This window comes from Pelecanus crispus, chromosome W, assembly GCF_030463565.1.
Source record: "Pelecanus crispus isolate bPelCri1 chromosome W, bPelCri1.pri, whole genome shotgun sequence".
Lineage (NCBI taxonomy): Eukaryota > Metazoa > Chordata > Aves > Pelecaniformes > Pelecanidae > Pelecanus > Pelecanus crispus.
This window is the reverse complement of record NC_134675.1, coordinates 21,366,629-21,378,759: the sequence shown is the minus strand read 5'-3', so window position 1 is coordinate 21,378,759 and position 12,131 is coordinate 21,366,629. Positions and strand designations below refer to the sequence as shown.

The window sequence follows — 12,131 nt, the reverse complement described above, 5'->3', positions numbered from 1 at the left end:
TGCTTATGCTAGTCAAGGACTTTTCAGCTTCCCATGCTCTGCCAGGTACACAAGAAGCTGGGAGGGGGCACAGCCAGAATAGTTGATCCAAACTGACCAAAGGGCTATTCCATACCATATGACGTCGTGCTCAGTATATAAACTGGGGGGGGTTGGCCGGGGAGCAACGATCACTGCTTGGGAACTGGCTGGGCATCAGTTGGCGGGTGGTGAGCAATTGCATTGTGCATCACTTGCTTTGTATATTGTTATTATTATTATCATTATTATATTGTTGTTATTATTATTATTTTTAACCTTATTTCAATTATTAAACTGTTCTTATCTCAACCCAGGAGTGGTTTTTTTTCACTCTTACTCCTCCGATTCTCTCCCCCATCCCATCGGGGTAGGGGGAGTGAGCGAGCGGCTGCGTGGTGCTTGGTTGCTGGCTGGGGCTAAACCATGACAGCTTGCAAAGACTAAGTGCCAGCTTCTGGTGAGACCTGTATGTGCGTGAGTGGAATTTGGTGCTAGCTACTGGAGTCAGACCTGGGGTGTAGGCACCCCTGGCCTGTGGTGTCAGCTACTGGAGCGAGTGGGGGTCTCTTGCCTCCAGCCACTGGGGCAGGAATAGCATGTGTTCCCAAAACCAGCTACTGGGGGGACCATCATGAGTGAGGTGGGTGAGGGGCACTGCACCGGTGGCTGGAGCAGGACTGCAGGTGCAGGCTGCTGGGGAGGGCCAAGTGTCTGTATCTTCCCCAAACCTGGTGTGTGGGGGGTGTGCATGTGTATGCACTAGCAAACTTTAAGCTGGACTAGCCAGCGAGTAGGGGGGCCTCGGGTCCAGGGGATTGCTGGGACTTGCAAATGTGGAGTGCATGAGGGATGAGTGTGTGAGTACATGCATGTTTGCTAGTAAGCATAAGCATCAAGATGGACTAGCTGGCGAGTAGGGAACCAGTGAAGCGAGTAAGGGGGCCCAAGATCCAGGCAGGGGTGCTGGGCAGACAAAGGGGCCATGCCAGTACTCCAGGGACCTGTGAATGTGTGTGTGCTTGTTTATGTAGAGAGTGTTGTGTGTATGCTTTCACTAGTGAACTTCTATTTCTACCAGCTGAAGAGGAGGAGGGGACTTTGCTGTCTATGTTTATGTTTTATGTGAATCCTGTATGTAGGTGCTGTTGAAGGCAGCACCTTGTCTGTGGCAATCTGTGTGACTGGCTGTGTCAGTGTCCTCTGTGTGTGTGTGTCTGTCTGTCTGTCTCTGTGTGTGTGTCTCTGGGATACTTGCACAGCTTCATTACTGGTTGAATCTGCAACCAGGAAAGCGGCAGCTGCGTCCCTCAGCCTGGACAGAGACCCTGAGTCCCTGGGTACTGGGCTGGGCTCCAGGGGCCAGGCAGGAGAGGTCCTGGGCTGGAGCGGTCCTGGGCCGGAGCAGCTGGAGGATGCAGCTGCACTTCTTACATCACCTAACAGGCATAACTTGTCCACAAGCATAATTCTTCCTACTTGTCCTTCCATGGCTACATGCAAGTTGCTTATTAAGGACACTGTAAAGAATGTATTTGGAAAAAAAAAATACTGTTCTAGAAAATTGATAGATTTGTCATCTAAACCCATAGAGACATATCTCCCTTTAAATACCGAATGGTCTTCATTGTGGATTACAGTGAGAAAGAGCAGCAGATAGAGAGTGCAGGTACAGCATTTTACAGCAGCTGAAGTGCTAGGCTCCATTTGGTCAGGCTTTTCAAAGGGAGCAAGTGAATAGAAAGGCTTTGATTTTACTACCAAGCAGTTCCCTAAAGTGACAGAGGAGAGAAAATTTTCACTCTAGCTTCACCAAAATACAGTAGAAAAATCCTTCAGTTCTAGTTTTGTCATCTCCTCGCTCTTGCTTTCTCCTGTCTATATATACCTTCAGGGCTTCATTTTTTCTTATCAGTCAGCATGAGTGAACAACTCCAAGTATCAAAAGTCTTGTACCTTTGGCAAATCCAAAAAAACCCTGCTATTTTTGATGGAGCAAGAAAGTACTCAACAAATCCATCCTCTTTTTGTGTTCTCTCACTGCCAGATCCAAAACTCTGTTTCTTGTTTACAATTTCAAAAAGATGATCTGCTGGGATTCTTTTACTGTATGGTTTGATCCAAAATGTACACACAGTTGCCTAATTGTGAATGGACAGATAGTATTATTTTCTGATCCCTAAGCACAGCCCAGATTCTAAAATGTATATTCTCACTGCCTTAAATGAGATACTTTAAATGTTGAACACCTTGTACAGCTTTCAGCAGAACACAGATAGAGACAGAAGACTGTTGGCAGGGAGAATTGGCAAACTCTTAGTAGAGTATGGTTTCACTGATATTGTTTTCTAGTGTACATGTATAGCTGAGGATGACAATTGACCTCAGTGGTTCCATTTTGAAGAACAAAAAGGCTTGGCACGGTGAAGCAAGTCTGGTGTGTAAGCTCCGAGATCATGATGGAAATCTTACTTCTTGGTAGATTCCCAATGTGCCATGCAGTCTGTGCCCTTCCAGGGTTCCAAAGAAATCCTTTTTTTTCCCCTCAGAAATATGAGAATTATTCTGAATACTGGCAAGTCCAAGGTTATGGTTGTTTTCACACAGTTTCCTTTTCCTTTGGACTGTATTTTGGGAGGGTTGAATAGAGAATAATCAAGAATCATTCCTCAGGGTCTGAAATATCATGACTTCTGGATTTCCATACAGCCAGTGTTTAACAGCACATGACAATATTATCTAGAAGTTTTTTTATAACATTCCTGGCAGCCATATTAATGACAATTACCTACAGACAATTTCAAAGGTTGACTACAAGTATTGCACAGTTCATGGAAAAATAGGCCTTCTTTGACTAGCAGTTATACACATAGCTTATTCACTTATCTGGTTATAGATTATTTTTTTAGACACACAAATGTCACATGTATTTTTAAGGACTTAAATGTTATTTTTCACTAATCATATCTTAGATCATAAAGGATTTTGCCCCTCTGTTACACTGTCAGTTTCTTCCTTTTCCTTACAAAATTCAGCTTTCATTTTATAATCCACAGCAAGATCAAATTTCGTGTTCTTTTAATGCTCCATTAGCCTTGTGAACCCCTCCACATAAATTAGAGGAGTTACATGGGGCTATGGAATAGGCAAACATGATCATTTACAAATAAAATAGCATTAGCTGCAACCATGAATTAATAATGGAAACGCTAGACTTGCCTTCACTGCCACCAAGATCTTGTCCTGCTTGGGACAGAGGTTATAGCATTCAGCCAGAAAGACTTTCCCAAAGGCTCCTTCTCCGAGTTCTCTTTTAAGAACAATATTGTGGCGCTTGATGTGCTGAACAACTGTGAACAGAACACAAAATGGAGGTCAAAAGTGAACTGCAAGGCTGCAACAGGAAGGGGTCTGTGCTTACAGCCACATGGAGACAGGTTTGCCTGTACAGTGCAGCGCATATCATTAAAAGAATCAACGTGCCTATATGTCATTCATTAGCACTTTGTCCAAAAAGAATGTGTTAATATATTTATATTTGGAATGTAGTGCATTTGCTGGATAAGAAGACATAGAATTAAGAGTCATCTGGGAAAAAGCTATTTATCATTGTGCTTGGATGAGTGCTGTAGAGCATACATAACAGTAAATGCTGCTGGGTAAACGATCCAGAGTTTGGGATATATTCAGATGTGGACCAACCTCAGGCTCTGTGCTTGACCACATGCATGTTCCAAACTGAGTGTCCATTTACTTAGAAACTATCTTATCTCCATTACTAAAGAATGTAAAAAGGAGTGCTGCTATTAACAGCAGTGGAGAGAAATGACACAGCCTGTCCCCCTTGCTATCACCAACTTTGGGGAAAGCAGCCACAGTCTATGAAAGGAAAATACATATTGTCGTGGTTCAACCCCAGCCAGCAGCTAAGCACCACGCAGCCGCTCGCTCACTCCCCCTGCCCCGATGGGATGGGGGAGAGAATCGGAAGAGTAAGAGTGAGAAACACTCCTGGGTTGAGATAAGAACAGTTTAATAATTGAAATAAAATAAAGTAAAATAGTAGTAGTAATAATAACAATATAATAATGATAATAATAATATACAAAGCAAGTGATGCACAATGCAATTGCTCACCACCTGCCGACTGATACCCAGCCAGTTCCCGAGCAGCGGGCCAACCCCCCCCAGTTTCTATACTGAGCATGACGTCATATGGTATGGAATAGCCCTTTGGTCAGTTTGGATCAACTCTTCTGGCTGTGCCCCCTCCCAGTTTCTTGTGCACCTGGCAGAGCATGGGAAGCTGAAAAGTCCTTGACTAGCATAAGCAGTACTTAGCAACAACTAAACCATCAGTGTGTTACCAGCATTATTCTCATCCTAAATCCAAAACACAGCACTATGCCAGCTACTAGGAAGAAAATTATCTCTATTCCAGCCGAAACCAGGACACATATGTTCCAAATCATAAGTCTATGAAGATGCAACCTCAGAACACTGCATATATACTTAATAATAATGTGTACATCTGTGAGGTGAGCCTGGTGCTGGAATAAACTAGAAGAGAGACCTGGGATGCCCTGAGCCACCTCCAACATAAGCCTACCAGGAAGGCAACATGCCTGAGAAGCACACCTCTTGTGGAGACTCAGCTGCCGCTCAACCAGGCACCAGAAAACCCACTGCCAGCATGAAAACAGGCTCGCTGCACATGGTCTGATCCCATGAAGGGATGCTGTGGGGCCCTGAGCTCCCAGCTAGCCACTCCCAGTGTGCCACCACTTGCCTGCAGGGCTCGGTAGTGCCAGAGGTGCAATGCCCAGCTGCCTTCTCACAGGCCTGCATGCTACTCTGTCTCTTATTTACAGGGTGATGACTAAATGTGCTGTTTTCAAAGGGTGGGGAGAGACTATTAAACACTTTAGTGCTGACATTAGTGCATAACAAAAGCTAAGCTATGAACGAGGCCTTTGCTGTAGGGTTCTTCCAAATGAGGTTGGGGGCATGGGTCTGTAGAGGGTACAGAGCCAATATTTATTTAGCTTTTTAGCTTCCATTTTGACAAACTCTAGAGTGCACGGCCTACAAACAGGAGTACTCAATGTACCCTGCACTTGGGTGATATGCATCTTTAAGTCCTTCGGATCCCAATATTCCCACTACTCATACCAATACCCTTTGGCTCCAACACTCTATCAGACACAGACAGAATTGCTGTGATCACATTCATTTCATATAACAGCCAGCTTGTTGGACAGCACAGTATGGAAGAGTGGCTATTTGCAGTGCCAGGCCCACAAAAACCTGTTCCTGCCATTGCTGTGATTGCAGGGTGAGGCAATTATGAAAATGGTCCTCCTTTGTATGACAGGTCTCTCATTAAAACTGAGAAGCCATGCTTTGAAATAATAGCAAAATAGACATCAAATGAGACCACAAATTACAAACATTTTTGATTCTTATCAGACTCTGGTCTACTGTAAAATTAAGTTATATTATGGTAAGATACACACACGTACACACAACTTTTTGGCCAGCTGCTCAAATGCTGAGCAGCTTCCCTACAATCAGTAGGAATATACTCTTTATTTTCATTTCCTTCTCAGCACTGGCTTTTTAAATAAAGCATAAAATACACTTAGCACAAGAGACAGGCCTGAACCAAAACACATCTTTTCCTCACAGATGCAAATTAATTGGCTTACTTCACCTTTACTAATATTCATAGCAAAACAAATATCAAGGCTGAATTACTGTCCTGGAGCGTTACCTAAATACAGGATACATGATATACATCCAATTATGGTCAGACCAGTCGGTTTGAGTGGGAGGAGATGGAGACTGTGAACAGTTTTGAAGATTTCTTTTCTACTAGAGAGGCAGGACTCCTTTCCACCCAAGTCCTAGGAGGCCCTTCTGTGCCTCCCAATGCCATTGGGAGCCAGGACAGCAGGCAGTGGTGAGGGATTAGGTGCTGGGCTCCCAGACAGACAGCCTAGCCCAGATTTTTCACCTTATGGACATCATGCGGGCTTAAAGGCTACTGTGACCTGTACTTTAAAAAATGCTTACTAATAAATGAGCCATTATTTTTTGCCAGCATTAGAACTTGCCTTTCACCAGCTGTTCTCATCAGGGCAGAGATTGAAACCATGAGGTCCTGTTTTGTTCCTGTTCATGTTCAGCCAAAACTGTCATTCAGTCCTACCTCTTTGGGGATTTCTCTTTCCTTCTACTTCCCCAATAGCACTATAAGGCTGTCTCCCTTCCTTTACTAGAGAGAGAAGTTTAGCTCCACATTACAAGTGTAATAATTTTAAAATGTTCATAAAACCCATTAACTTCTATAGGCAGAGAGCATGGCTAAAATCCTGGCCTACTGGAGTCAGCAGCAAAACCCCACTTCAGAAGAGGCAAGTTTTCATTTCATTCTCTTTAATACCACCATCAAAGACCTGGTGATAAACACACTCAACCGCTTAAATTTTGTTTGGGTCCTCTCCATTTTGAACACAGAACAGCACCAATGTTTATTCTAGTGGTAAAGAGACTATTTTGTCAAGATTCTGGAGGACTTCACAAACAATAAATAAGAAACATGAAATATTTCTGTACAGTACACTTACAGCTGCTGCTAAATGCTCTTATATAAACCAAGCATTTAAATAAACAGCCTGTCCCATACCAAACTGTCAAATGCAAAACATAGCAAGCCGCAAAAGTGATCTGTACAGAATATGTTTGCAACTTGTCACACTCTATCCATCCCTGTTACTTTTCTGAGTTGAACTGAGTTACTAAATAAATAAAAAACGACAGTAAATGTGACTAAATGGGCACAGAATAAATATAAGAACAATGTAAGTAAATCAAACACATGTGATAGAAATATGAGCTAAGGAAAAAAAAATCCATTTAGCACACTCAGGGACAAGCCATAACAACACTGTCATCAGTAGGAGGAGATTCCAGCAGTAGATACACTGAAACATTCAAGTTAAAATCTGCTTTCAATTAATATCAGGATACAGCAAATTATCTCTGTTAAAGTCCAAGGGATTATCCTGGATATACACTGAAGAAACAAAGCAGAATTTGGCCAAGGAGGTGGCATAACTGAATTACCAAAGACGTAGTCTCATAACAGTTTATCACAGGCAAAGACACACAAATGTTCAAAGGGTCATTATATATATTCCTCCTTTTGGTTCTAAATGGTGGTTGCCTTTGAGCTGCTATTTGTACTTTTAAAAATCACTACCTGTAGGCATGGGCTTTAACTCCCCAGGAAACCTACCTTTGATTGTGAGGCTGAACAGAGAGGATCACACCATGTTCTGGACTGGGTCACAACAAAATGGGAATCATAGAATCGTTTAGGTTGGAAAAGACCTTTAAGATCATCCAGTCCAACCATTAACCATGTCCTGGTTTCGGCTGGGATAGAGTTAATTTTATTCCTAGCAGCAGGCATAGTGCTGTGTTTTGGATTTAGTAGGAGAAGAATGTTGATAACACACTGATGTTTTTAGTTGTTGCTGAGTACTGCTTATGCCAGTCAAGGACTTTTTCAGCTTCCCATGCTCTGCCAGGCGCACAAGAAACTGGGAGGGGGCACAGCCAGAAGAGTTGATCCAAACTGCCCAAAGGGCTATTCCATACCATATGACGTCATGCTCAGTATATAAACTGGGGGGGGGTGGCCGGGGAGCAGCGATTGCTGCTCGGGAACTGTCTGAGTATCCGTCGGCGGGTGGTGAGCAATTGCATTGTGCATCACTTGCTTCGTATATCATTATTATTATTATCATTATTATACTGTTACTATTAGCATTACTATTTTACTTTATTTCAATTATTAAACTGTTCTTATCTCAACCCAGGAGTGTTTCTCACTTACTCCTCCAATTCTCTCCCCCATCCCATCGGGGTAGGGGGAGTGAGCGAGCGGCTGCGTGGTGCTTAGTTGCTGGCTGGGGCTAAACCACGACACTACACTACCAAGTCCACACTAAACCAATCAAGGGTAGACTAGACTAAACCATGTCCCGAAGTGCCACATCTACCCGTTTTTTGAACACTTCCAGGGATGGTGACTCCACCACCTCTCTGGGCAGCCTCTTCCAATGCTTGACGACCCTTTCCGTGAAGAAATTTTTCCTAATATCCAATCTAAACCTCCCCTGGTGCAGCTTGAGTCCGTTTCCTCTCATCCTATCACTACCTACTTGGGAGAAGAGACCAACACCCACCTCACTACAACCTCCTTTCAGGTAGTTGTAGAGAGCGATAAGGTCTCCCCTCAGCCTCCTCTTCTCCAGGCTAAACAACCCCAGTTCCCTCAGCCACTCCTCATAAGACTTGTGCTCCAGACCCTTCACCAGCTTTGTTGCCCTTCTCTGAACACGCTCCAGCACCTCAATGTCTTTCTTGTACTGCGGGGCCCAAAACTGGACACAGTATTCCAGGTGCGGCCTCACCAGCGCCGAGTACAGGGGAACAATCACCTCCCTGCTCCTGCTGGCCCCACTAGTCCAGATACAAGCCAAGATGCTGTTGGCCTTCTTGGCCACCTGGACACACTGCTGGCTCATGTTCAGCCGGCTGTCGACTAACACCCCCAGGTACTTTTCGGCCAGGCAGCTTTCCAGCCACTCCTCCCCAAGCCTGTAGCGCTGCATGGGGTTGTTGTGACCCAAGTGCAGGACCCGGCACTTGGCCTTGTTAAACCTCATACAGTTGGCCACGGCCCATCGATCCAGCCTGTCCAGGTCCCTCTGCAGGGCCATCCTGCCCTCCAGCAGATCGACACTCCCACCCAACTTGGTGTCATCTGCAAACTTACTGAGGGTGCACTCAATCCCCTCATCCAGATCATCGATAAAGATATTAAACAAGGCTGGCCCCAAAACAGAGCCCTGGGGAACACCGCTCGTGACCAGCCACCAACTGGACTTAACTCCTTTCACCACTGCTCTCTGCGCTCGGCCACCCGACCAGTTTTTTACCCAGCATAGACTACGCCCGTCCAAGCCATGAGCTGCCAGCTTCCCAAGGAGAATATTATGGGAGACGGTGTCAAAAGCTTTTCTAAAGTCCAGGTAAATGACATCCACAGCCTTTCTATCATCTACCAGGTGGGTCACCAGGTCATAGAAGGAGATCAGGTTGGTCAAGCAGGAAAGCTCAGGATCACCTCACCACTGCATTAAATTCACTGTGTTGGATGTGACTGATTTCAGCCACAGACAGCAAGACATTCAATGGTATAAGTGTAAAAATGTTTGTGTGCTTAATTAAAAAGTAAAACGCAGTGACAGTGTAAAAGTGCTTTTTCCTTGGTCACAAAAAAAAAGGTCTAAACATTTGACTGCCTCATAGAATCAAAGAATCATAGAATGGTTTGGGTCGGAAGGGACCTTTAAAGATCATCTAGTTCCACCCCCCCTGCCATGGACAGGGACACCTTTCACTAGACCAGGTTGCCTAAAGCCCCATCCAACCAGACCTTGAACACTTCCAGGGAGGGGGCATCCACAGCTTCTCTGGGCAACCTGTTCCAGTGTCTCACCACCCTCTCAGTAAAGAATTTCTTCCTAATATCTAATCTAAATCTTTCAGTTTAAAACCATTGCCACTTGTCCTGTCACTACAGGCCCTAGTAAAAAGTTTCTCTCCATCTTCCATATAAACCCCCTTTAAGTATTGAAAGGCTGCTTATTGCAGGTTTCCCCAGACCTTTCTCTTCTCCAGGCCAAACAACCCGAACTCTCTCAGCCTTTCCTCTTAGGAGAGGTGTTCCAGCCCTCTGACCATTTTTGTGGCCATCCTCTGGACCCGCTCTAACAGGTCCATGCCTTTCTTGTACTGGGGACCCCAGAGCTGGATGCAATACTCCAGGTGGGGTCTCCCAAGAGCGGAGTAAAGGGGAAGAATCATGTCCCTTGACCTGCTGGCCACGCTTCTTTTTATGCAGCCCAGGATACTGTGGTGGTGCATTCCCCCCCCGGCTTTCTGGACTGCAAGTGCAAACTGCTAGCTCATGTCCAGTTTTTCATCCACCAACACCCCCAAGTCCTTCTCTGCAGGGCTGCTCTCAATCCATCCATCCCCCAGTCTCTATCGATATTGGGGATTGCCCCGACCCAGGTGCAGGCCCTTGCACTTGGCCTTGTTGAACTTCAAGGTTCACATGGGCCCACTCCTCAAGCCTGTCAAGGTCCCTCTGGATGCCATCCTTTCGTCCAGCAAATCATCTGCACCACTCAGCTTGATGTTATCTGCAAACTTGCTGAGGGTGCACACAAATCCCACTGTCTATGTCATTGATGAAGATATTAAATAGTATTCATCCCAGTACAGACCCTTGAGGGACACCACTTGTTACTGGTTTCCACTTGGACATTGAGCTGTTGACTGTAAGACTTTGGACGCGGCCATCCAGCCAATTCCTTATCCATCTAACAGTCCATCTGTCAAGCCCATATCTCTCCAATCTAGTGGAAAGAATGTTGTGGGGGACTGTATCAAAGGCCTTATAGAAGTCCAGGTAGATGACATCCGTAGCTCTTCCCTATGTGACCATTAAACCATCTAAGCTGACCTTTTGCACGACATGGAGCATAGTACTGAGTGAAATAGCTTGTATTTGGCAGGAGAATACCTCCAGAAAGGGATTGTGCCAATCCTGATTTGAAAGTCTGTGCTATTTTTTTTTTTCTCCTTTTTTTTAGCCAGCTTGTCTAGCTTTCGCCTGCCTCATTGGCTTTTAGGAGACTTTCTCTACTAGTTTAAACACCCCTTTAAGGTCTTGTATTTTTTCACTGTGAAGGAATAGTTATACATAATCAACATTCTTCTTGGTCTTCTTGGTAAGGCAAAGAGATGGAAGCCCCTCCCTGGAAGGCATTTTCTCCAGTTTGCCAGTCACTTTTATGGCTCTTCTCTGGGCAAATTTGCAATATCCTTTAGAAAATAGTTGTTTTCTGTTGTTTTTTCCAACTGGAAGCCACATTCTTGTATCATTCTCCACAAGGCTGTAATACAAACATAAAATCAGCTCTCTACTTCTCTGCACATCTAAAGATCACACTAGTCCTCTTAAGGCTAGGTTTTTGAAAATTATGCAGTTGTGTGTGTGTGTCATCTTAACACCTCACCCAATTACAATATCACAAGTGCTAGAAGTTTCAGATGTTTTCCCATATACCTTATGAACACAGCAGAGCAGAAGAGAGATCTCTGTCCTTACAGATTGGCTGCAACAGGGGCTCACTGCTTGATGAAATCCCTGGAAGCGTTCAAAAAAGGGGTAGACGTGGCACTTTGGGACATGGTTTAGTCTAGTCTACCCTTAATTGGTTTAGTGTGGACTTGGTAATGTTAGGTTAATGGTTGGACTGGATGATCTTAAAGGTCTTTTCCAACCTAAATGATTCTATGATTCTATGATTCTATGAACAGTAAGACCCACAGGAAACAGGCTCCATCAGCACTGCTCACTGAACTACTAACACTAGAGACCTTTAATGGGTGACTTGAAGAAGGCGCTTCCATGTGAGTGGTCTTCCTGGAAAAAGAACTGAAGACACCTATGAGAAGAAAACCTGTAGGCATTTCCTAGTTGTCAAGAGCTACATTTGATGATAAATCGGATAAATTTGTGTTGTTATAGCCAAAACTTTCAGATGTTTTGTTTACAACTTAAATACTCCCAGGAACTACATTTTAAAGCCCAAAGTTTTCATTGCCTTGACTGAGAATTAGGCTTCCTTCCATGATATAGTGCTGCAATTCCTGGGAGGGTGCCCAGATGACAGTCCTTCTCCCCCACAGTGGTGGGGGCACCACAGCTCTTGCCCGCTGTAAATTAATTTTGCTGTAGTTACATCAGCACCTCTCTGGCTGAAACTCGGTGTTTGCTATCTTTTAGATTTTATATTTGATTTCTGGCGAGGGGGGTTATCTCAGCCTTTTGATACAGTAATTGATTTATTTTATTTGGCCAAGATCCTTTCAGTTTGGCTACAGATAGGCATATTGCCATGCTTTGTTAGATCCTTAAAATCAAAGAACAACTACTTAATAATAAATCAGAATAGCAATGTGTC

The 12,131-nt window shown here is 44.3% G+C and overlaps 1 protein-coding gene across 3 annotated transcripts in view; it reads right to left on the bottom strand.

The window, feature by feature from the left end:
- LOC142596454 (BDNF/NT-3 growth factors receptor-like) overlaps positions 1–12,131 on the bottom strand; it is a 225,239-nt gene that overhangs the window by 61,566 nt on the left and 151,542 nt on the right. For all 3 annotated transcript variants that reach the window (XM_075725553.1, XM_075725554.1, XM_075725555.1), the window contains one exon: positions 3,238–3,368. In XM_075725553.1, the coding sequence (XP_075581668.1) occupies positions 3,238–3,368 (131 nt within the window). The remainder of the gene's footprint in view (positions 1–3,237; positions 3,369–12,131) is intronic.